Source organism: Glycine max, chromosome 5, assembly GCF_000004515.6.
Source record: "Glycine max cultivar Williams 82 chromosome 5, Glycine_max_v4.0, whole genome shotgun sequence".
NCBI classification, from domain to species: domain Eukaryota; kingdom Viridiplantae; phylum Streptophyta; class Magnoliopsida; order Fabales; family Fabaceae; genus Glycine; species Glycine max.
The window spans coordinates 40,924,301-40,949,584 of NC_038241.2; the positions used below are offsets into that span (position 1 = coordinate 40,924,301).

At 31.8% G+C, this 25,284-nt stretch overlaps 5 protein-coding genes across 6 annotated transcripts; 3 read left to right on the plus strand and 2 right to left on the minus strand.

The window, feature by feature from the left end:
• Positions 1-575: 575 nt before the first annotated feature.
• Positions 576-3,949, minus strand: LOC100783701 (indole-3-pyruvate monooxygenase YUCCA2). The gene is made up of 4 exons (XM_003524344.5): positions 2,551-3,949; positions 1,311-1,559; positions 1,004-1,126; positions 576-902 (listed from the first exon to the last, which is right to left on the minus strand). The coding sequence occupies exons 1-4, from the start codon at positions 3,244-3,246 to the stop codon at positions 726-728; spliced, it is 1,245 nt and encodes a 414-aa protein (XP_003524392.2). The 5' UTR covers positions 3,247-3,949; the 3' UTR covers positions 576-725.
• A 6,166-nt stretch (positions 3,950-10,115) lies between these two features.
• Positions 10,116-15,085, plus strand: LOC102662624 (uncharacterized). The gene is made up of 6 exons (XM_006580402.4): positions 10,116-10,307; positions 10,401-10,533; positions 10,691-10,794; positions 12,446-12,590; positions 12,670-12,810; positions 12,926-15,085. Exons 1-6 carry the CDS (start codon positions 10,267-10,269, stop codon positions 14,660-14,662), a joined length of 2,301 nt encoding a protein of 766 aa, XP_006580465.1. The 5' UTR covers positions 10,116-10,266; the 3' UTR covers positions 14,663-15,085.
• Positions 15,086-15,610: 525 nt separating this feature from the next.
• LOC100783170 (uncharacterized) lies at positions 15,611-16,908 on the plus strand. The gene has a single exon (XM_003524343.5). The coding sequence runs from the start codon at positions 15,611-15,613 to the stop codon at positions 16,409-16,411; it is 801 nt and encodes a 266-aa protein (XP_003524391.1). The 3' UTR covers positions 16,412-16,908.
• Positions 16,909-18,526: 1,618 nt separating this feature from the next.
• Positions 18,527-21,678, minus strand: LOC100782628 (ras-related protein RHN1). 2 transcript variants are annotated; one of them, XM_003524342.5, is made up of 6 exons: positions 21,387-21,678; positions 20,211-20,456; positions 19,962-20,010; positions 19,583-19,656; positions 19,402-19,495; positions 18,527-18,981 (listed from the first exon to the last, which is right to left on the minus strand). In XM_003524342.5, exons 1-6 carry the CDS (start codon positions 21,423-21,425, stop codon positions 18,884-18,886), a joined length of 600 nt encoding a protein of 199 aa, XP_003524390.1. In that variant the 5' UTR covers positions 21,426-21,678; the 3' UTR covers positions 18,527-18,883. The 2 variants fall into 2 exon arrangements, with proteins under 2 accessions (XP_003524390.1, XP_006580464.1); XM_006580401.4 differs by having other exon boundaries at positions 21,383-21,678.
• Positions 21,679-22,973: 1,295 nt separating this feature from the next.
• LOC113001643 (uncharacterized) lies at positions 22,974-23,537 on the plus strand. Its single transcript, XM_026128529.2, has one exon. It carries the CDS (start codon positions 23,110-23,112, stop codon positions 23,311-23,313), a length of 204 nt encoding a protein of 67 aa, XP_025984314.1. The 5' UTR covers positions 22,974-23,109; the 3' UTR covers positions 23,314-23,537.
• The last annotated feature ends 1,747 nt before the right edge of the window (positions 23,538-25,284 follow it).

The window sequence follows — 25,284 nt, forward strand, 5'->3', positions numbered from 1 at the left end:
TATATATATATATATATATATATATATATATATATATATATATATATATATATATATATATATATATATATATATTAAATAAATTTGTACTCCATTTAATATAACATAGGGTATATTTTTGTTTTGTTCTTCTTTTTTTTTTCCATTTTAGTCTCTGATATTTGTATGCTTCAGTCTCTATAAAATTATTTTATACAATTAATTAATAAAAAATATTTTTAATATGATTTTTAAATTTTTTTTTAATTAAAATTAAAATATTTATCATTCGGTAATTATTTATAATTAAATAATAATATAAAAAGAATTACACTATGAATTTATATATACACTCAGAAAAGTAAAACTTATAAGATTTACGCAAATAGTATAAAATTTTGGGATGTTCACATATGAAAAATAATTTAATTAGTAAGAGAATTTATATTCGATTACTTTCATATCTAAAATTATTTTGAGCTAATTAATGACCTTCAAACACAAATAAAATTAGTTTGACTCATTTAGTTAAAAGACACTGGTGTTCTTTAATTTAATTAAGAAAAAAAAGTGTAATATTTAAATGAAACAAGATCAAAATATAATTACCGCTTAATTCAAGCAAGTCATTATAATTATCACTTAAAATGATTAAATCTAGGTTTGGGATTTTTCGATCGTACATCCATACACAAAAGATTCCGTTGCATATAATAAAGTGCATCAACTCCTACACACGCATGGTATTAATTAGCAGCTTTCCAACAATGTTCAATATCTCCTGCAATCCTCTTTGCATCAAAAGATGCACCAAGAAGGCCACGTTTAGTGAAACCCACAGCATAGAGTCCATTTTCACCTCTCCATCCATTTGGGAAAGGTTTCCTGGGCAATCCATCCTTCTCACAAAACATGTCACTGCCCTGGTGACCAAAAAAATTTCAAAAGCCCAATCATTATATGTTTAATTGTATTTCATTAACATCATCGATGACATTAAGCATAAGACTGTTGTTTTCTGCACCTTCAACCATGTGGGTACGTTACTTTTGTATCCAGTTGCTAGAATGATCACATCGAAATCCTCTATTTTTCCATCTACAAACTCAGCCTTGTGTTGTGCTAGTTGTTTAATTCCGCGGCAAACCTATTACATATTAGACTATATAATGTTGAAAACAATAAAAGAGAAAGAAAAAAAAAGTCTTTTTTCTTTTGTTTCTTTTAAATCTTTACCTTAAACCAAAAGGCAAATTTGTTTGACTTTGACAAGAACCAGAACACGATGAAAATTATTTTGGATTTGATTGGGATAGGAAGAATAGTCTAACCTTAATTTTTCCACTTTTTATGTGAGCAAGTGTGCCAAAATCTAAAACTGGGGTCTTGCCACACAAGTTCTTGAGCTCTAGAGGGCCAATTTTGGGACGATTAAGTCCAAATTGAGCTGTGTCCCCGAGAATGAGATGTGACATAAGAAGTAAAAATTTGTCCACAAGACGCATGGGGAACCAGTTGAGCAAGCTCAGAGATAAACCAAAAGTTGATTTCCCAAACATCTGCTGTGGCAAGATATGCACCTACAGTAAAAAGAAAATATCACGTTTAAAATTAAAGATCTTAAAAGTTGCTTTGTAAACTTCTAGAAAAATTAGTGACCATCATCTTTTCATGCTTTCGGTGATTCCCGTGACCATAGAAAATGGTTCGATGAGAGAAAAGAACATACTATCAATATCAAAGGCTTGGGTGTCTGACGTTGTTTGCGCATGCTAACTATTGAGGACCATGACAAAACATTTTTGAGATTTTTTCTTAAGAAAAAACATTTTCAAAGAGTTTTGTTTCTTTAGAGTTAATAGTTGAGTTAAATTTTAAAAAAGAATTAAATTTGTTTTCGCGGAGAATCAATTTCTGTCATACTAATTCTTTAATAATGAAAATGACGTTTGGAGTTTGTATTTGGCCCTCACAATAACTTATGAGACTAATTTGAATAATAGAATACATATTTGAAATCTGACTTCACCAACAACATACACATTTAAAAACTTTAGGCGTGGTCACTGATCATCATCGTTAAAAAATTAATACGACAAACGTCTTTCAGAACATAGTTTCATATTATGATTTACTCCATAATGTACGTAATACATTAGCTGACTCTGTTCACGTCACTTTTTCCAGCTGAACAAGAGTCTTACATCGATTTCGACCGGAACACTTATTTAAACTGGATTTAAGAGGACCAGTCAACTGAAAGTAAGAGCAACACCCAATATGCTTTCCAATGTATATATATAAACACAATAATTAATGAGTAAATAGTCAATATATTGCTGGTGTAAAAGCTTTTATATTTTTATCCAATTATAAATGGTTATGATTAGTTTATTTACTTTAATGGTAATTATCTTAAAAGTCTTATTTACTCTGATTGGTTGAAAGTAACAAGATATATAAATAAACTCTAATTATTATGTTATTAAATAGGTTCAGTGAAGGAAGAATATATATGATGAAGATGTTGAGTATGTCATTTAGAAGATCATAAGTTTTAAGTGTACTCACTGTATCTCTAACCACAAGGGATGGGCGAGCATGATGGTTGCAGAGATCTAAACAAACTTCCATGCCTGAATTACCACATCCAACCACCAAAACATTCTTCCCACAAAACATACTACCACTCTTATATGAGCTAGTGTGTAAGATAGGCCCTTCAAACTCACTCATTCCTTCAATTTGAGGCACAACCTCTTCAGCATTCTCTCCAGTGGCTACTATCAGCCACTGACAAACATATTCTGTCTCCTCCTTTTTCACACCTTGAGTCTTCACCCTCCAGTACCCACATCTATGATCAAAGTTGGCACTGATCACAGTCTTGCTTAAAGCTGGTTTTATGTCAAAATGGTCAGCATAGGCTTTGAGATAGGCCAAGAATTGTTGTTTGGTTGGATAAGAGGGAAAGTTTTGGGGGAAAGGCATTAGAGGGAGTTGGCAGAATTGCTTAGGTAGATGAAGGCATAGTCGGTCATAAGTCTTGAGCTGCCACATTGAAGCCAAGCAATCATCCCTTTCAAGGATTAGGCTTGGAATGCCTTTCTGTTTAAGACATGCTGCTGCAGCAAGCCCTGATGGACCAGCACCCACTATCACTGGTCCTTCCACACCTATTGGCTTTGTCATTTTACCCATCTTTACCTCAAGATAATCATGCACAGTTTTTCCTTCCACTTCCTTCAAGTACTCCATGTAAAGCATCAAAGGGAGAGGTGGGGAGGGGGGTATAATTTCAAGAATTTGAAGCCTGAATAAGCTTCAAGGGGTGCACGAGGTCATGACAAAGTGAAACCATTAAATCATGATTTTAAATTGCGGTCACAATCATGGTTTCATGACTATTCTTGATAAAGGGAAAATTTTGTGGATAAATGCAACCACAATTGCAGTCACGTTGTGGTCAGACAGACCTCAAACACCTTGATGTTGAGGCCAAAATTGCAGTGGCGGACTGCTTTTTAAAACTTTGCATAAAATAAAAACATGATAGTACTTTGAGTGAAGTTGAAACAGATGAGATACACTGTGGTTTGATTGATCTGAAGATCAAATCAACATGGTTTGTAAGGGTATGATTTGCTTCAAGGCTGAAAAGAGTATGAACTTTGGTTTTGTTGAATGGATGAGAAAACAGAGTAGCAGGGCATAAACAGAAACTAATAGACAGCTAGTTAAAGGGATTTTGTATTGGGATTCGATGTATACATGTATGTATATATATTTGAATTGGTGGCTGCTGATGAGTGTTAAAGGAGTTTGGTTTATAAGTGGGACAACTCCACCTTAATGATAACTAACATTAACAACAAACAAACTTTCATCACCCAAAAAACCAAATACACAACACATATTGGGAGTGGGCAAAATTTCGGCCTTATTATGTACAAACTGTGACTCAAATCCTAGAGATGGTATCTTAACTTATTATAATATAAAGACTTAATTTCAGCTTTATCTCTCAAAATATGGTTCACATTCAATTTTGGTTCCTTGATATTTTATTGCAGCAACCGGATATCATAATTTTCAATTAAAAAATATCCCTCTATCAATTTATCTTCCAATTACTAACAAAAGTTAGCAAATGACCTACTATTTATGTACGGGATATTACACTTTATTACGTATAGCATCTCAATGACCCATTAGTGATTTCAATCTACTTAAGCAAATCATATTATTATATTTAAATTTGTAATATTATACTAAGAGTTTCTATGGTGCCCTCAATAATTTGGGGAATTTTGATTATATTTATTTTTTAATCAATCAAATTATATCTCATCTTTTCATTAAATTTTTTTCTTCAAATTAGTCATTGATTATTATTTTTTAAATTTTTAAAATTATAACTTTTAAATTAGAAAATATGATTTAAGATAACTTTAGAAGTTGAACTCTAACATCTTTTTAGTTAATTACTTTCAACACTTTTTATAAACTCTATGCTTAAGAAATAACAATAAGAAATTTTTAAACCCTAAACTCCAAAAGATTTTTTTTATAAAAGGTGTTGAAAGTAACTAAAAAGATTTTACAATTCAAACTTTTAAAGTTATCTTTAATCATATTTTTTAATTTTAAAAATTACAATTTAAAAATTTTAAAAAATAATAATCAAAGACTTATTTAAAATAAGAAAATAATAATTAATAGAAAAATGACATATAATTGATCGGTTAAAAAATTAACAATATCATAACCTCTACATTATTAGGTGCACCATAAAAACTCTCTTATATTAATCTATCTATGTCAAAGATTTAAATGAATTAAACTCACTGTATTTTTTTTCTTTTTTGCTGAAGGGGGGAGAAAACAACCCACACCCAAACTCACTGCAGTATCTATCAAGATGTTAACTTAGTGCCATGTCGTGTATAAAATAAACTTTTGTTAGCGATGGCACGATGGATTGAAAGGACATCGTTTTTTTAAAAAAAAAATTAAACAAATTAAGGGATTCAATTGCTGCAATAAATTATTAAGAGACAGAAGACACTATAATCGTAATAGGAAGAAACCAAAATCTAATTACACCTAAAACTTAATAGGATGTGTTATTATTTTTATTAAAAAAAATAATGTATAATTACATTATGTTTTCTATGTATGACTTTCGTGTCTCTTTGATACTCTTTTCTCACCATTCAAGATTTTATTTATATTTTATAAGCCTTAATCATAAGTATACATTTTCCTCCTTAAAATGTATCCATCACTTCTTATTAAAGAGTCAAATTTCCCTATGATGATATCTTTAGGTACTATAACAAAGTCATATTTATTCAGCGGGAAGTTGTACAGATCCTTTTTTTTTTATTTCACCTTTTTCTTATATACTCCATTAATTACTTAGTCTCTCACCACATTCAACCTCTGCGTGGTCTCTTTCATTTACTCCTCTGATATGCCATTTACATATATGCAACTCCATATTCTTAATCAAGGAAAAGATGTTTAGACATCTAAATGCCTTTTGACGTATAGAGAAAAAAATATAAATATAATAAGCACTATAATATGATAGAAAAAAATAAATAAGAATAAGAGATATTAGTAAAATATTTAAAATATAAATATATTCAAATAATATCATCCTTTAATTAATTTCCTTTATCAGTCTTGTGTTCTTTGTCTCTGTTGTTCCTTTTAATCCTTTTCAAACTACATCAAGATATATCGTCATGATTGTTGAGTGGAAGGTGGTGTAAATCCTTCGTCTTTTATCCTGCACGTTCCATGTAACATTAGTTACCATATTTGTATTGCCTCTACTTTTCTGTACTATATATTATTGTCTTTCTGATCTGTTCCACTCTAATATATTATTGCAACCATATGGAAAGAGACTAAGCTTGAGAGTTGAGACTGTGGACGAAACTTAAGTCATCCACTAATCACATCCATTAAAAAAATAATAGTACGATTCTACGACTTAAATATTATGGTTTTTGTTTTAAAATCCTAAATTTGACAATTGATTAATTATGAAAGAAAGGTACAAAAGACAAATGACTAATTAGATTATTGTCTGGTTGAAGACTTTTTACTTATCAAATATTACAAAGACATGTGAGAAAATAAAAAATTTATTATTATATTATAATTAGAATATACTAGAGGGTTAGACTCCCGCTCTTTTTATTCTCTCAATTAAACATCCTCTGCATATACTAGGAGAAGAGTGACACAAATCTCTCTATATTTTTAAAAATAAAAATATAATAAAAGAAAGATGATGAAAGTTAAGATAATAATGGTGTTGTTTATTATGTTAGTTAAGGAGTAAAATAGACCAAAACTATGGACATGAAAAGTGGGTATCATTATTATAATTTTTATAGATTATAAATAATGGATTATAGATACATTACAATACCTATATTGAATGAGAGTACCTCCTATACTTTTAATTTATCATGTTTTTAAAAAATATCAATAATTTAAAATAATCTTTTATCACAGTATAAATTATTTATTATAAATCTAAAATATATATTTTTTACGTATAATTTATATGTTCAAATATATTTATTTATTATATATTTTAATTACAACATAGTATATATTGAAAACTATTTATTTATTATAAATTTGAATAACAATCAAAGAATAGATCTTTTTCTAAGACATTTTACAACTTATTTGTAACATTTGATTTTTTTTTCAATGATTGATTTGTTAGTTTTTGTTAATAGAAAATATTCTAACCAATGATATCTTCCTCTTCTCTTCAACCACAATGTTAACTTTATAACTTTTTAAGTTTTCTTTTTTTTTTTCAAAAATTTAAAATTCCTTTCCGCTGTTATCAAGAACAATCAATCAGTAAATGGTGTGTCCAAAAAATAAAAGAAGGAGCAAAATAAAAATAAAAGAAACAAGAAGAACAAGAAAGAAAAAATTGACTACTTGAATCTATTGTTTTAGGTTAAAACACATGTATGAGTATGAGCTAAATCTCATACAAAGGAGTTGTAATTGACCCCAATCCATTTGCTATTGGTCCTATAAACGTGAGAAAAGATTTTCTTCCCCCTCCCTCTTTCCCTCCACCTTCTTCTCACCCCACTCAACCCATCACCACCACACCAACGCCTTGCACCACCACCTCCGTCTAGATCTAAACTTAGTGATCCCAATGTCATCACAATAACGTCGTGTGTCACTCATTGTCCGAATAGTGTCACGCACCGCTCCTAACTTTAGATCTACACGCACGTCCCCTTGGCCCTGCCCCCACCGCACCTTTGTAACATTGTGAGATCCCTTTGCCATGCATTTTTGTTTGCGTTGCGTGTTCTCACCACCACTGTGACCAAACACCTTCAATCTGCATCAATTTAGATCCATTGACCCAGATGTTCATCACCACCATCAGATCAATTCTTAACTTGTAGAGGAAGAAGAAGACGAAAATGAAGAATGGAAGCATAGTTCTATTTTTGGATCGAAAAAAAATGAAATCATGATTTTGTTGTTTATTTTTTTTGCATCCCCTTCGAAAAGGAAGGAAAACAGAATTGTGTTTTTGTTACTTTTTTCTGCATTTCTTAAAAAAACAACGAAAACCAAATTTTGTTATTCAATTATAAGACATATTTCATTGTTTATTTTTTTGGTACTCCATCCATAAACAACATAAACACAATTTCGTTCCATTATGCAATTATACATCGGGATTGTATTTCCATACAAAAGATACTTTTTTTTAAATAAAAAAGTACCCGTCCCTTGTTAGGAGTTAATAACATAAGAATTGGGGTCAATTCGCAACTCCCGTCACGCAAGGAATGAATCATCATTCACCAAAGGAATTGTGGGCTCTTTTGATAATGGAACTGGGCCTCAGTACAAAACTTGGATTAGGCCTAACCTAATGGGAAAGTCCAAATTTGTTGCTCCGTCACTGAGTGCATGTAGCGCCATAGCTGGACTCCTAGTCCCAAATGTAACTCAACTACGGAACTACATGTTCAATAAATAGAGTTATTTATTGGATTGTGATTGTCCTAAAATATAAATTTTAAGGTGAGTGGCAAGGACTAAGGTAACTTGTACTCTTAAAAGGCCACATAATAGAATGAGGACAATTTATTAATTAAGTGGGGTAATTTTTTTTCAAAATTAAGAATTGAGAATCGATTATAAATTATTATCCATTTTAAGTGTTATGAGTTGAAAGTTGAAACAGTTATGATTTTTTTTAAAAATTAAAGTCGTAAATTATTTTATTACTTCAATTATTTAAAAAAAGATCATTATCTCTATATTGTAGGTTTTTTTACGACTTCAAAGTAATATAAGTAATTTTTTTATGACTTTAAAGTCATTTATTTTACTTTCATTTTTTATGTTTTTCGTATTATTTTTTTAAATTGTAAATCATTTTTTAATTTAATTATCTAATAAATAAATAATTTTCTAAATATTTTGTTTTATTTGATATTTTTGTATATGATTTTATTTAAATTTAATATATATTTTAAATATTATTTCATTTAATCTATTTTTTATATTTAATATTTTATTTAATAAAAACGACTTTGAAGTCGTAAAAAAACCAAATACAAAGCATATATGAGATATATTAAGTAAAAAAATATTTAAAAAATATATTAAATATTAAATAAGACCATATGCAAAATATTAAATAAAAAAAGTAAAAAAACATTTATTTATTAAATAATTAAATTAAAAAATTATTTACAATTTAAAAAACAATACGATTTTGAAGTAAAAAAAAATTAAAAGTAAAAAAAAAAAAAACTTTGAAGTCGAAGAAAAAAGAAACTTAATTACTAGGAAGTCATACAAAAGCAAAAAAAAAAAAAAATACAATTTTAAAGTCTTAAAAAAAACATACAACTTAAAATTCATAATTTTTTTTAAAAAAATTTAGTTGTAAAAAGATGTACGAATTCAATTAAAAAAAAATAAAAGTAGTAACAAATGCTACGACTTTCCACTTAGAAGTGGGAACATATGTTGGATTTATTCTAAAATGAATAATATTTCAAAATCCACCCCTAATTTTAAAAATTACACCCTTAGTAATAGAATGATTAGACTTCATTTTAAAAAATGTACTTTCAGTGTTTAAAAACTAAAAATAGGTAAATGATTCCTTGTGATTTTTTTATTTTTAATATTTTTTGTGATATATGTAATGCTAATATATTGATTATTTAGTTAGTTATTAAATTTTTAATTTATTTTTAATCATAAATGATTTTTATTTTTATTTAATTTCTAAATACGTATTCATGTAGCAATGAATCTAAATAGTTTAAAACTGTATAAGCGTTTATCAACATAAATATCCAAATACAAATAATTTATTAAATTTTAAATACTTAAACATAGATTCATATAAAATATTACCCCATCTAAAATAAATTTATATATAGACAACATTAACTTAAACTCATACCATATTAATAGTAGCTATATTCAAGATGATTTAAAAGATTTGTTCCAGCTTAAACATTAATCCTATACATAAAAAAAGCTTAAATCTTATGGTTGTTTACAGTAAGCTCAAATCTTAATCTTAAATTCAAGTTTTTATACGCAGATGCGTTAAATAGTTTACTATTTATAATTAATTCCATAAAAATTAACTACAGTGTATAAAAAACATTTAAAGAAATAAAAAAAGAAGAGGCACATTCTTGAGTTGAGAATTTCCGGGTTCAGGTTAAACCGTTAAATACTAAGAATCTAAAGAGTGACGCAACGCGACGCAGCACAACGGCTCTTAACCCCTTAGCCCATTCTGTCCCTTCCTTTATCCGAATGTGCCATCCAGCTCAGCAACTCACTTTACATCCTCACCATTCATTAATTTTCCCCTGTCACCAAACCACTCGGTTCCATTCTAATTTCATGTTCCCATCCGCACTGTAATAAAAATCCTTTTAACTACCGAAAATACCCCTCCAACGTTCGCATTAACCTTCGTCTTTATTGAAACAGCCAAAGGTCATTATCGTCGCAGCAGAAGTGGCTTCTGAAAGATCCTTTTCCTGAACTGGATTTATTTTCATTCATTAGTATTTATTTATATATTTTCTCTCTCTTCCTCCCCTTTTTCCATTGCAACTAGACAGTGTGTGTTACTCTCCGACGAAGGCTTCGGCAATGGCGAATCTTGCGTTCTGAGCTTCCGAGTCCAATAGCTCACTGAGTCAAACCACAGAGTCGATATCTTCCAACATGTTGGACGGAATACTCGGCAGAGGCTTCACCGCTAAATGGTTCGCACTCTGTGCTCTGTTTGATGAAGAAAGTGTGGTTATGCTTCTCACTACGATAAACGTGTTTTCCTCTGCTGCTTTTTTTGTTTTCAGCAAATCGTTGATCAAATTGACCAAGAGTCGGATCGATGTGATACGGAGGAAGAGAAGAGCGACAGAGAAGTTTCTGAAGAAAGATATTGCTGATCTATTGCTCAACGGTCTCGATATCAATGCCTATGGAAGGGTAATTGATCCTCTTTTTTTTTTTTTTTACCTTTACTTTTTTGTGTGTTTTAATTTGTTCAGCATCGAGTAATGGATTACAATAGAATAGATTTTTAATTGTGTTTGATGATTTTGTTTCAATTATAAGTTTTGTCTTGTTGTGAGGTGTTTAACAGGCTGAAGGACTTGTGGTTGAGTTAACACTGTCCTCTTGCTATGGTTTCGTTGAGCAATGCTGTGAGTTTGTGTTGAAGCATCTCCCTGCGATGCAGAAACTGAGGTATTAGTTTGTTTTCGATTTCTGCTTCGATATTTGATATCCTCTCTATCTCTTTTGTTCATAATGATCATTTAAACTCAGAATTATGACTTGTGTAGTCAACCTGCCAGTGCTATTCGTTAGTAACATAATTGCTATGGCCGAAAACCAATTTTACTCTGAAATTCGTCGGCTGAATGGGGATATATGATGCATGGTATGGATACACATGCGCTGATTTAATTCTTAAAGAATATAAATGAAGAATAGAAAATAATGGTTTATTATTTATAAAATCATTTATAAAATAGAAAGCATCAAACTCGTATCCCACATCTCACTGGTCGCAAATAAAACGAATGAGTTTCAATAAATAAAGAAGAAAAAAAACGTGGAAAATTTGAGAGAAGGGCAAAATAAAAAGGTCCCTAAATTTACTTTAAAAACTGTCATTTTTTTTGCAGGGGGCTCAACCTATATCTAATGCAGCTGCGCCTAGTTTTATTTAAGTCAAGTCATTTTTTAAAATTAATCTAAGGTTAAGTTAATTTGACCATTCTTATCTATTTAGTTTTTATGTGATTTTTTTAGTTTCTATAATTTATATTTTTTTTTATTTTCTAATTTAAAAGTATTTTTTTAGTCCTTATAACATGTATTTTAATTCTATATTAGTTTTTATTAATTTGAAATTGATTTTTTAAGTCCCTATAATTTATATTTTAATTACTTATTAATATTATAAATTATTTTTAGTTATAAACTGTCAACTATTTTTTTATTATAAATTATTTTACGATAAATTAGTTACGAATTACTTACTAATATTTTTGTAGTTAATTGTAATTGATAATATTACTCACATATGATAAGAATTAAAAATAAATTAATATATAAAATATAAAAATTAAAAAAATCACTTTTAAAATATAGAGACTAAAAAAATTTAAAATATAAATAATAGGGACTAAAAAAATTACTTTTAAAATATAAATTATAAGAATTAAAAAAATCACTATAAGAAATAAAAAATTAAGAATAATAAAAATCAAATTAGGAACTAAGTGTAGCTTATCATATCCATGCTTCTCTGGAGATGAGGATTATGGGTAAGTTAGTGGCAGTGTTTTATCTTTTGATATCGTCAGCAACTTTTCTTTCCTTATTGTCTGATCAACAATCACAATTGTAGAAATTGCATCATTTTTAGAGGAAAAGATTTTCTAATTTCTGTCTATTTAATGGTCACCAACCTACTGAGTACTGACTACACCATACAAGAGTGTGCATCTACAGGTTTATACGCGTGTAGTTGTTCTGTGTGTGGTTGAACATAGTTTTTGCCTTTGCGCGTGCAGTTTTTCATGTTTAGGTACCGATTACAGTTTTCCCAAGCAATGAATTAATTTTAGTAATGATTTTGGTGAGATGAACTGGTCAGAATAAATGATGCATTCAGTTTATGATCTAGGAGGGGGCGGTTGGAGTTATGTTTATTTATTTTTCGGTTGACTAAAATGGTGGGTTGGACACCTGTAACTGTCACAAACGTCCCGAAATTGTTATGGTTGGGTAGTCGTTGTACATTTTCCCATAAATTCAGAAGTTGAATAATTTTTTTGATCAGTCAGAAGTTGAATAACTGACACAACTGCTTCCATTTCTTTTACAGTGGTTGCCCTGAGGAATGTAGGATGGCTGTATCGTCTCTGATGTTTGGGGCTGCAAGATTTTCTGATTTACCAGAGTTACGTGACCTTAGGCAAATATTTCAGGAGAGATATGGGAATTGCATGGAATGTTATGTCAATCAAGAGGTGATTTTTCATTTATGTTAGAATACAATTAATGACTTTTTCTGGTTTCCTGTACTGACTAAATATTACAAATTATCAGTTTGCTGCAAATTTGAATTTCAAGTTTTCTACATTGGAGAACAAGGTCAGCTTGATGCAGGAGATTGCATCAGAGTTTTCAATAAACTGGGACTCCAAGGCTTTCAAACTGAGGATGTCGAGATCCTCTGCTACTGCACAGGTGCTGTCTTCTGCATTTTGTACTGGTTTCGTTGTCAAAATTGAATACTCGGATAATTCTTACTTTGTTTCAAATTTTGAGAACGTATGTAAAATTGCTAATGTTTGTTGTACAGGGCCACAATGCATGTGTGCCTAACCATGATAAACCATCACATGGGAAGGATTTTACCCAAAAAGAAGTAAGGAATGATGTCTTGTTAGAGAAAAACTGTGATCTTGCCAATAATGAGTGCAGATTTCAGAATGGCAAGGAAGCTGTTGTCTTAAACAGACTTGACCACGATCTTCATTCTAAATCCACACTCCCTGGAAATGGCTTCAAGCCACTAAATGGTCATGAAGTTCTTCGGAAAAGGGATGGCCATGATAATTCAGGAAGGCAAGAGATTACTGTTGAGAAGAGTGACAAAGGCTGTTGGAAGGAGGGTAGTATGCTAAAACCGATTGGACATCCATCTCAGCAGAAAACAGTGGAACAATTTGAAGGTGGTTCCAAGCTGCAGTATAGTAGGGGGAATATCACCCCTCCGAGAGCCAACCAGGGTAGTATGCTAAAACTGTTTGGACATCCATCTCAGCAGAAAAATGTGGAACAATTTGAAGGTGGTTCCGAGCAGCAAAGAAGTAGGGGGAATGCCACCCCTCCAAGAGAAAACCAGGTCAGTATGCTAAAATCGTTTGGACATCCATCTCAGCAGAAAATAGTGGAACAATTTGAAGGTGGTCCCAAGCTGCATTATAGTAGGGCGGATATCACCCCTTCAAGAGCAAACCAGGGTAGTATGCTAAAATCAATTGGACATCCATCTCAGCAGAAAACAGTTGAACAATTTAAAGGTGGTTCCAAGCTGCAAGATAGTATGGGGAATACCACCCCTCTAAGAGAAAACCAGGGCACTACAACTTCTAGGAAGTCTTCTAGTCATGCGGGGTCGCGCTTCAAGAGTAATGTGAACGAGTCATTTGCTGTTAATCATGTTGGCCTACCTGGGACTGATAAATCCGAGAGAGAAAATCAAAGGGATGAAACACCTACACTGAAGCCCTGCTACAGTAATGTCATTCCGCCTCCATATCTTAAACATCCCAATTCTAAGCAGCAGAGCAGCACACGTGGAGCCAATATGATATCTTCACTTACTGACAGTGGTGGCATCTCTACATATCATTCAGCACATGAGAAGCCTGATGCTGCTTCTGTGTTGGAAAGGAGGATTCAAATAGATTTGGATAGTTCTGACCAGGATTGGCAGGGCAATAGACATGAGAGACGGAGCAAACAGAGTCGTGAAAAAGAAATCTCCGAAGAAGTCCCTGTGGTGAAACCAAGATCTATGCGGCGAAGGCAGTCAAGATCACGACTACCTGGTTACTACGATGCCACTAATGAAGACTCTGGACTTAATAGAAAATCAAGGAGCAGAAGCAGGAGACGAGATGAATCAAGACGTGGTCTGAAAGCTATGCTTGATGATGAGCGGTATCAAAATGCAGAAGAGGAAAGGATAATAGATAAATTACTGATCCATTATAGCAAAAAGCCATCCGTCCTTGTGCCTGAAAAATTAAAAAGAAACTCTAAAGTCCACCATGCCCATGACTCAACCACGGAATTGCTGCAGAATGGAAGCGGATATGGATCTGATGAGACACCAGAGATGGTTAGTCATCATGCATCACGATCATTCTCTCTTCCTCGTGAACAACACAGAGAAGCGGAAATTAAGAAGAAAGTATTTACTCGTGCTGCTACATTTGAGCCTGTTAGATCACTGGAAGCTCGGCATGTGCATCCTAAGTTACCTGACTGTGATGATCTAGCAGCTAGGATTGCGGCCTTAAGAGCATGATAAAGGATAGCATAAGTATAATGCTCCTCTTTTATCGGCATGATTGCACTCGTTATGATCATCACGCTTTAATCTTGTTACAATGTTAAGTGCCTGGTATTACTGAAGAATGAAGATTGCATGGTGGTGCTTTTATAGCAAAATGCTGACTACTTCGGTGCTGTGCTAAATCATTATAGATGGTCCCGTCTGTGTTGGTTGACAATAGTAACTTTGCCATTATTTTACAGATGCGGCTATAGGTCATAATACGGAGCATCAATTCAAGTTGTCTTTTATGATTGTAGAAGTGTTTGTAAGAAGAAAATTATGGTGCTGAGACAGACGCTATTCAGAGCCTCCTACTCACCTTTTCTTTTCTTCAGATAATGTTGTTTGCACATTTATACGTACATTATTTAATTGCTTGATAATTTTTGATAATTCTGTTACTTCACATGAATATAAAGTGATTTCTCACACTTTAATGCATGAATGTGGCATGGGGTTAAAGTTGTGCAAAAGGTCATTTTTAATGTGTCACTTCCCATTTTAAGGAACACTCAGAAAAAGAAAAGCAGTGAAATTAATCTGTAGAGTTTTACTGAATCGAGGAAGAATAATGCAGATGTAAAACTTTTGTTAGTTTTACCATGCGAGAATGCATATGGCAGTAAATTAGTAACAAATTGACAGCTCTGATCTAGAATGTCAAAACTGATCAAAAGTCCAACCAAACTAGCTCAGAACAAAAAGCCTTTGGTGTTCCCTAGGACCATTTCTCTTTTTACGATTCGCATCCGTCTGCATCCAAGCCTCCTTTCTTAAGGCAAAAGGACTGTTTCCCGCCAAAAAGGACTTTGTTCTTACTTCTTACCTCCCCCTATATTACCGTGCCTCTTCTCTACGAAGGAAGAGACAGAGAGAGAGAGAGAGAGAGAGAGAGAGAGAGAGAGTAGTCAAGCGAAGATGAAGGGCTCATCCAAAGTGATTATGGGTGCAACCTTGGTAATGGTGGTGACCCTTGCAGTGGTCCTAGTCCTTATATTTGTGCTGCTAGCTGAGCTCTACTGTTCCCTCTTACTCCGGCGTCGCCACCTCAGAAACAGAAACTCCAACAACAGTACTATTCCCACCGCCAGAGCCAATGCTTCACCTTCTCACACAGACACAGCCTCACTCCCCCAACAACAACAGTCTCCACCATTCCGCAGCATTTATGCACAAGGAGTCCTCCAAGCTCCAAGAAGCATCCTTCTCCCTGCAGTTTCTTGCAAAGAAGACAAAGCTGGGCCAAGGAAGCAGAAGCACTATTCTCAACTTCTTCAAATCCAAATCCAACCCCAAGACTCAAATTCAAGCCCTTCCCCACCACCATCCCTCATATCCATAGCACCCTCAAGATCAAATCTTTGTCATGATGATGATAAACAGTCTTGCAATGGCGGGGAAAAACACCTTGTGTACATTTCCAACCCCATTTATGAGAGCCAAGGGAGTGGAGCAGACACCCCATTTGAGACACCGGACACTTCACCTTCGCGCTTGGAAAGAAGTGGTTCTTCTGAGGAAGATGATGCAGCAGCTGAGGCTTGTGTTACTCACTCACCATGTACCCCACCTTTGACGCCAATGAAGAAGCTCCCTGCAGAGGCTTCCTCCGTTTCTCTAAGAGACGCAAGGTCCTTGGCCACTTCATGCAGTGATTCACGTAGCAACAATGGTCTCTCTTCATCCTCCGCTTCCCCTTGTACCTCTCCTTCATGGTAATTGTGGTTTTGTTACGAGGGTAGTTTTGTGAATAAAGTAGTAGTGGCAGCATAGCAGCAGGGTGAGAAGAAGCTATGAGTACCTTCATGGCATGGCATGATTGCAATTCATCTTTTTTATTATTATTAGGTAAATATTAACTAATATCTTAAAAGATATTGATTAAGAAATTAAAAAAAAATTATTAAAATAGATAAAAGTGTGTTATTTATGATTTTTTAAGTTTTTTCATGATTTTTATAATAACATTTTTTTAATTTCTTAACTAATTTTCTAAGAATAATGATTAGTAAGGCGCATATTATTACTTTATCTAGGCTTTCTTGCATTAGCTAGTTACACTCTGTTTCCATTGGCATTTGTACACTCTGCTTGTTTTTCCTTGGAAACTTTGGGTGGTGCATTTCCCACCACCAGTAGGAAATTTTATATTTCTTCTTCCTCGTGTAGTTTGTAATCGTAGAAATGAAATGAAAATGTTTCTCTCTCGATTTTTGAGGTCATGGAGTTATGTTTTCGATGAATAAATGAATAATAATGCGCATTGGAGGGTAAACCCACAAACAAGCTGACACCTGCTGCAACTGCAATCTGCATGCACAGTCTTTAGCTTTTCGTCCATTTCGATAAGGACAAGAACATTGTTCTGCCGCAACGCAAACTCCATTAGGCAAGAAGCTTCAGTTTTCCCCTTGATTCTGTCAAAGTAGTTTTCTATGGTTGATTGAGATAATAGGAAAATTATTCGGTTTTGTTGGGAACTTGGGAGCATGTGGAGTGCAGTATCATGGCAAAATGGTGCAAAAGTGATGAAGAAATACTACTACTTAGTTGGGTTGAAATATAAAATAAATAAAGAAAATGAAGATAAGATAAATTTAAATAAGTAAATTTGTCTTGGTATGTTATGAAAAATTAAAAGAAATGAAAACTAATGCTCTTGTTTGGCTCTATCAAGCAAATAGAATAAACGTAAAAATTATAACGAATATATATGCAAATTGCAAAATGAACGCATCAATAAAAAAATTAATTGGTATATATTTTAGACCTTATGTTGACCTTAGTGAGTATCGTATCCTTTAAACATATGTAAGTACTTTTTAAGTGTCGAGTAATCAAATTAGTTTAAACATACCGTTAAAAAAAAGAGTAGTTTAACCATACTGCACAGGGAAAGCAAGGTAAATCCAAAAACTCAACGAAGAAAGTATTGGACATGCCAAGGATGTCATTACCTTCGGAGGCAATGGAGAAAAGTCCTTTTTGCGTCTTCCTTTTGTTTGGTCAAATTTGAGTAAATAGACAAGTCTAGTAGTACTTAAATGTTTTATATATGCAGTATATAATTTTTATATGAGAAAAAAAATTATACATTACATTATAAAATTATTTTACACAGCATTAAATTCTTTTTTATATATGTTTTAAGAGTTTTCAATGCATATTTTTTTTATAATTAGTGTATAATTGTATATTCAGTGTAAAAAATTATATAGTAATCCTTTTTTTGGTTTAATAAAACTAAAGAGCAATAAATAATACAATAGTTTCAAATTTTTATGATATGTTAAAGGGAATAAGAAAGGTGATTTTTTTTACTCAAGAAAAATAAATCTCCTCTCCTTCGGTAAGGTGGAAAGCGACCTAGGGAGGGATGTTAATTTGTAAATTTATTATCAAAAAAAGTTTAAATTTTTTAATTTGAATGTAATTTTAAAATTATTAAAAGAATTGTCAGAGAATTTATTTATTCCTTTCTATTCATTCTTTTACTTTTTCATTTCTATTAATCTAAAAAAATATTTTTCACCTTTATATTTCTTTTTTTTTTTCTTTTTAATTCATTTTTACTTCAAATATATGGCAAAATTCTTAATACACAATTTTTAAAGTCACATTACATGGAAAATAAAAACTTGTTGCTTCTGGCCAATTGTTCATTTGCGAGCGCGAGCAGAAAAAATAAATATACCGTATCAAAATTTGGCTGAGACACAAAAGTAAAAAGGAGAAAATTGCAGAACTAAGAAACATCATTGGCGTTCCGTATTCAAACTGGCTTCAAGCTTTTTGGATAAAAATTTGGAAAGTATTTTTATGAATTTCAATGCATAAAATGAAAAAAGGGAGAAATTGTGATTTTGATTGAAAAGCCAAAGGTTGAATTTCTGGTTTGTCTCCCTATAGTGAATGAAATGGGAATCATCTAAAAGTGCTTTATCTCCCTGTAGTAAAATTTGACCAACACTAAGCGTTACCAACAAGTGGGTAATATAAATAATGTGTTTACAGAAAGGAGTACGTTGTACATGTAAGCCAGAAACAGAAAAATAAAATAAAAAGAAAGAACAAGTTTGGGCGTGAGATCTTACAATGTACACCGAACATGGCTTTGTTCTTGTTGTCTGAGCAATTACATTTACGTAGACATCAACAATGGACACGTGACGTGAGGAAAGCCATTAATAATTAAGTACAACACAAGAATCCTCTTCTTGTTTCTCCAGGTCTGGTATGCAGCTTCATTCCACTTTGACGTGAAGGGTTAGCTTTCACCAATCTCTTTGCTGCAAAATGTTTCTTTAATTTCTAAGCAAGCAATCTTAACACACGTTAATAACCATTATTAGTGATTGGTTATACTCCTAAGTGCCTCTTTCCATAAACTTATTATCAACAAGTACTTTTAGAAGATGAAATGAATTAAATTTCTGGTATAAATTAAAATTAACTTATCCGTAAGTTACTTTTTTAACTTAAAAATTTGTTTTATTTTATCTTTTAATTTTCTTCTCTTATAAATATTTATTGATAAATTTATCCAAACATTACCGATAGAATTGCTTCTTATTATTTTTGGTATTGCAATATTGTTGAACAGAACAGAAGGACAGAGCACACAATGCAAGTGCTCTTGCATCATAGTTCGTAGGAGATACTGCCTCTTGCCCAAAATACTTTAGAGGGTTTATGGGAAATTATTTTACCTATTTCATAGAAAAGCTCATTCACATTCTGTGCGGTTTTTGCTGAAGTTTCAAGAAAAGACAAGCCATTTTCTTTGGCATATTCCTCACCTTCCTGCAACCATCAATACAATTACAAAGTACATCACATAAAAGAAGATGAGTACTGAAACAAATCATGAGAACAATTCACTGGAAATACCTCATATCTGACTTTTCTCTCGTCTTCCAAATCAGCCTTGTTAGCCACCAAAAACATTGTCAAACTTGAATTTGCTGAAGTGAATTATCAAATTAGTACCGTTTTATGAATTTGTGATGAACTTTTTCAGAATGATATATAGAAGTCAATTTAGCCTAAGTTCACAACTTTTTAAGCATGCAGAAATCTGGTTCAGATGTTAGTGGATTGCTCTGGCCCTCAGCCAATATTTATCATCTGAAATCTTACTCTTACCAATGAATTTATGGTCGTGATGGTATATGCCACATGTTTACAGGGTTCTAGCATCAGACAATTTATATTAAGCTCAATATGCTTTAAAAGTTTGTTCAAAAGATATATACATTTGGACAGTTACCTTGTCTTTGCACTTCTCGAACCCACTTCTTTGCTCGTACAAAAGAATCCTGTGCCAGAGTTTGCATTATTTATTCAGCCAAACATGTTCACTGTAAATGTAGTAATAGTCTAATAGATATTATCTAAGCAAAACATAATGCTGAATCATTTAAAGGATACGTACATTAGAAAAATAATGAATTAATGATATACTTCTATTAAGTTAAAGCATGTGGAGAGAAGGAGAGTTGATACAGTATTTAGTTACCATGCTTGTAATGTCATACACAACAATGGCAGCAGCAGCACCTCGATAGTACATAGGAGCCAAACTGTGGTATCGTTCCTGCCCTGCTGTGTCCCATATATCAAATTTTACAGTCGCTTCGTTTAAAGACAACACATGAGTGAAGAATGCTGCTCCAATTGTTGATTCCTGGTACTCGGAAAATTCACCTTTCACAAATCTAAGAACCAAACTTGTTTTCCCTGCCCCCATGTCCCCAAGAAGAACCTGGATATCATAGATGATCTAATCATGTTTAATCTTCTGCCAGTTATGCATAATGCTTGTCCTTTTGATAGTAGGAAAATGAGGGAGGGAACAAAAATTTGAAATTTGAACCAAAGAGAAAATTTAGAAATATTCTTTCCTCTTTACTTTTTCTCCATTTTCACTTCAACTACACAATAGAACTTTCCAAATTTCAGAAGTTTTCTTTCTCTCAACCAAACTACATTGGGTAACTGGCCAAAAAAGTAATGGATGGGGATAGACATAAATACATAGTCTTTTACTTGGCAGATTGAAGAAGCACACACGTTATGCAAAATTCAACTAGCTAGAACTAATCAACGACTTTGCAAAATGTGATTAAGCGGAATGGATAAGTTGGAGAGCATGCAAGGGTATTATATATAGCTTGAATAGCTCTCTGCATGTCATTAATATAGTCGCTAACTGAATGAATAGCTAAAAATCTTATTTTTCTACATGAATGGTTTTATATGTAACTTGTCCCCTCAGAAGAGAAGGGTGGGCAATGCACACATAACCCAAAGATTTACTTGGTCAAAATACACGTAGGGTTTTATATCCAAGAATTGTACTTCTACTAACGTATATAAACGATTTTGACCAAAAAATATAAATTTTTAAAACAAAAAAAGGGGGGAACTGGGCAAGCAGAACATTTTTCAATGATCAAACAAACATTAAAAGTACGATCACAATCAGACACGGTTTCTTAATCCAACACTAGTTTAACGTAAGAAACAACTTGAATTTAAATAAGCAATACTTGCTTGTCCTGTCCTATATAGTATATGTGATATTTAGGGCCAAATAATATGTCAAACAAGAGCTATTTCTACTTTTTAAATGGAGCTGATCGTCGTCATATTAAATCAAAAAAAGGGGTGGGGGTGGGGAAGACATACCTACCAGTTTTGCTTGTAAACTCTTGTTTCTTGTCCTCGCCATAGCTTAGATGATCTATGGGGGAAAAAAGGAGAAAATTTCTTTAGTGCACCTAAGATTGAAAAGAGAAGGCAAATATGTGTTAGTAATGACAAAAGGGAGAGCTTTAAGGCTGAAAAACAATAATCCACGATTATACAAGACTGGTAGTTTGTTGGTTGGACTGGTAAGTTAGCTGATATATATATATATATATATATAACTTTTTCTTTGAAATTCTCCATGAGTTAGCTTTTAAATTTAATCAATTTTGTATCAAGTTATGCTTTTGTGCTTATAAATTAACAACACTGTATTTAATATTTTTGTCATTTTTATTTTACGAAGACTTCTCTCAATATGAATTAAAGGAGGTAATAACAAAATATAAAAAAGGATATTCAGAAGATACAAAAGTAATTTATCCAAAAACTAATGTAATACACCTTTTATAAATTATGAGACTATTTTATGCACATAATTGTATATAAGGGACGACTGAATTGAATTTAATTAGGATCTCTAGCGCTAATTAGCACAAAAAAAAAATAATACATTGTACGTTGTATAATATGACTCTCATTCACACCCTCACATATACTCCTTATAAGTCCTATCTTTGTAAGATACTTTCCTTCATTTTAGGGCAACTCCAATTACAGTCTCAAAAATTATCTCGTCAGTCTATGTTTTTCAGCGTCAAGAATGATATTAGCTTGGGGCATGCTTGGCTAAATTTCTTTAGAGACTTTTTTTTTTGTGTTTGTGTGTGTAGTGTAAAAAGACTCATTTAAGAGGATGGATCTCATACTTAAGACTCTGTTTAAAAAGAATTAAATCTTTTATCACTTGGATCAATAAGTATTAATTACACAACGGACAGATAAGTGATAAAGGCAAAGCATTACTCACTGTGTGCAAATATACGTGAGGGATGACAAGGAAAACTAGTGAAAAATAAATATATTTATAAGTTGTTTGTATTGAAAGAAAAAGGAAAAAAAATATAAAAAAAATTGAGCTCTCTTTCTATTCATTGGTTGAATAGAAAAATGGAAAAATTAAGTAAATAAATGACATAATACTTTTTTAACCCCTAAAATACAACGAGAAGAAACAAATAAGTCCCGCACCACGTGAAAGAGAAAATAAATGGATAAACTTAGAAAGGGTTATTTTCTTTATCTTAAGAAGAAAAGATCGACTTTCACGTGGATCCCAGGGTTAATTTTTGTTGTCTTCTCCTATTTTGTCTCCACAAGCAAATAGCAAAAGATAGTATTCTTAAATATTTAACATTTATATTTTTCAACACTTTCCTTATGCAAAAATATAAAATTACTTAAATTTATTTGTAAAGAATCAATTATATTCAATAATAAGATACCACACCATAAGTGATATGACTGGTTAGCCGTTAGCGGACTTTTTTAATAATTCCAACTATCAAGTTCTAAGTGCTTCTAAAATGTCTTTTATAATTTGAAGAAATATTTTAAATTTATGAATCTCCAAAGAACTTTATATTTAGTGTCCCACCCTATTATATATATATAAAAGTTACCTCAAGAAAGGATAATGGTGAAAAAAAAGGTAGTTCTTAAATATCCAGTGTAGCCTTAAATTGATATTGTTTTGTATAAAAGCGAAGTTTGTGCTATAAGGTATTTTGACCTCGTAAGCTTTTCAGTTTTCACCGCCGTCACTCATGGCTTCCCAATCTCAGGTTCAGATCAGCAAGCTCCGTGTTTCGGTTTTACCGGAAAGTGACAGTGGAACGACGTCGTCGCCCAAAGGGCAGTGCCTCTGTTCTCCAACGACACATGAAGGCTCCTTCCGGTGCCGTTTTCATCGATCAGTCGCAGCTTCATCATCTCCACCTTCTTGGATGAAACGCTCCGACAACAATTAGCAACCCTGTCGTTTATGTCTCTCTCTCGATCCATTGGTTCGTGTCTATGTTGTTAGTCCTTATGTTTATCCATCAATAACTACGTAGTACTTTCAGAATTTGCACAGTTAATTAATTTATCATGTGCTAAATTCTATGTAAGTGCTTATATACTCTAAAGAGAGGTAATAATTAATGCTTGTGTTGTGTAGCTCCAAATTCAGTTGCTACGAATCACTATTTAACTTGTTCTCAATCACATCTATTTCTTCTCTCTCCTCGTACTCAGAGAACACACATAACTAATCTGAAAAAGGACCTCCTCTTTTTTTGGTATGGATTTTAAGAGGTGCTTTAAATTCTCTTGAATTACAGTCAAATAACTCGTTGAAATTCTTCTTAATATCGCCCAGATATTTAGATCTGTAATTTACCTACCCCCAATTTTGGTTAAAAAGCGGATCCAAGCTAGGTTTCAAATTCTACTTAATTTGTAGCATGATCCATAATTCTATTCACGTGTTTTCATCTTCTTTGTTTTGTCTGAGGTAGTAGATTCCTCTGCTCAATTTTTTTTCTTTAAAAAAATGTTGGAAGTATTTATTCCATTTTTCTGATTTACAAGGATAACAAAGAGAGATAGAAAAAATAATAATAAATGTCATAAATTATATGTTGGCAAAATAAAGTGAAAGATAAAAAGAAAAACAAGATAAAACTGAGATAAAGTAGAACATTAATGGATGCTAATAATAACCCTTTATGATTTGTGCAATGATACATGAACTAATTGACACTATTTATATATCTATTTTTTTTTGTTATATTGTACTCCTAGCATTTATTATATTTATAATTTTCTCTCTTTTATTTCTATTTGTTTTTAAATCTTTAGAAACACACAAGTGTCGTTGCATCATTTTCTTTATGATTTATCTCCATTGATCTGAACCATTTCAATTAAATTTGTCTACGGGAATGAACTTTATCTAGATTATGAATGTTTTGAGTGAAAATAAAAATAAAAAACAAGAAGAAAAAGATAAAATAAAAACAATTGTGAAATTTTAGTCCTTTGGCTATATATATTATTTCGCATATATTAAATAGAATGGTGTTCGTTTATATAAACTAAAATTGTAAAACTGTGATACCTAAGGGATCTAATTGACCCACAATTGAAATCCAAAAAACTAAAATTGTGCATTTGTAATGTCTAGAAAATCCAATTAGCACAAATAAAACTCAGGGCCTTAAATTATACAATTTTAATATTTAAAGAAATAAAAGTGCAATTAAGTCTAAAAATTCATTTAATAAAAAGTTCAAATTTTTTAAATTATTTTTTGATAAAAATTAATTTATTTTTAATTAATATATAATATTTGTATTTTTTTAACTCATTTTTTTACTTTCCTAAACAAGTAAAAATATTTTTTTAAAAATTTCAATGTATTTAAAGAACATCTATTTTATTTTTCTTTTAAAATTATGAAAAAAAATTTACTCATTTTTAAAAACAGTAATTAAACCAAGTAATAATTTTGATAGAAACTTGCCAATACGTAAATAAGTAATATCACGAGAGGAAAGAGGATTGAGAAAAATATTTTTTGAAAATTTTAGTCTCTCTTTTTCAATGGGTCAAAACCAATTACTCCAACCAAGTTAAAAATACCCCAATTTGGAAATCAATTATGGGTCATAGATAATTGATTAATTATTTGAGGTAATTTGACAATAGCCAATGAGTAATATGTTACTCTAGAGATTACTAGAATGGTTTTTATTAGAGCTCACTAGAAAAATGCAAAACTGCAACCGGATTTAGCCACGGAAGAAATAGTTGCTATCTTATAAAACAACGACCAGCTTAGCGACTGAATTAATAATTATTTGTTTTCAAATGATTTTAGTTTTTGTCATTTCAGAAATTGAATCTGCCACCAATATTACGGTCTCTATTCTGGTTCCCAATATAGAATCAACCAA

What these genes read in the sequence shown, in the direction of transcription:
- LOC100783170 (XM_003524343.5), top strand. Translation starts at nt 15,611, where the DNA reads ATGAAGGGCTCATCCAAAGTGATTATGGGTGCAACCTTGGTAATGGTG.
- LOC113001643 (XM_026128529.2), top strand. Translation starts at nt 23,110, where the DNA reads ATGGCTTCCCAATCTCAGGTTCAGATCAGCAAGCTCCGTGTTTCGGTT.
- LOC100782628 (XM_003524342.5), bottom strand. Translation starts at nt 21,425, where the DNA reads ATGGCGAGGACAAGAAACAAGAGTTTACAAGCAAAACTG. An exon ending in TGTATGACATTACAAGCATG is followed by an intron (nt 20,011 to 20,210) that starts GTAACTAAATAC and finishes ACTCTGGCACAG; the next exon opens with GATTCTTTTGTACGAGCAAA. An exon ending in TGAGCTTTTCTATGAAATAG is followed by an intron (nt 18,982 to 19,401) that starts GTAAAATAATTT and finishes AACATTTTGCAG; the next exon opens with CAAAGAGATTGGTGAAAGCT.
- LOC102662624 (XM_006580402.4), top strand. Translation starts at nt 10,267, where the DNA reads ATGTTGGACGGAATACTCGGCAGAGGCTTCACCGCTAAATG. An exon ending in AGAGGCTTCACCGCTAAATG is followed by an intron (nt 10,308 to 10,400) that starts GTTCGCACTCTG and finishes TTTTGTTTTCAG; the next exon opens with CAAATCGTTGATCAAATTGA. An exon ending in CCTGCGATGCAGAAACTGAG is followed by an intron (nt 10,795 to 12,445) that starts GTATTAGTTTGT and finishes TTTCTTTTACAG; the next exon opens with TGGTTGCCCTGAGGAATGTA.
- LOC100783701 (XM_003524344.5), bottom strand. Translation starts at nt 3,246, where the DNA reads ATGCTTTACATGGAGTACTTGAAGGAAGTGGAAGGAAAAACTGTGCAT. An exon ending in TAAAAAGTGGAAAAATTAAG is followed by an intron (nt 1,127 to 1,310) that starts GTTAGACTATTC and finishes AATATGTAATAG; the next exon opens with GTTTGCCGCGGAATTAAACA. An exon ending in ACGTACCCACATGGTTGAAG is followed by an intron (nt 903 to 1,003) that starts GTGCAGAAAACA and finishes TTTGGTCACCAG; the next exon opens with GGCAGTGACATGTTTTGTGA.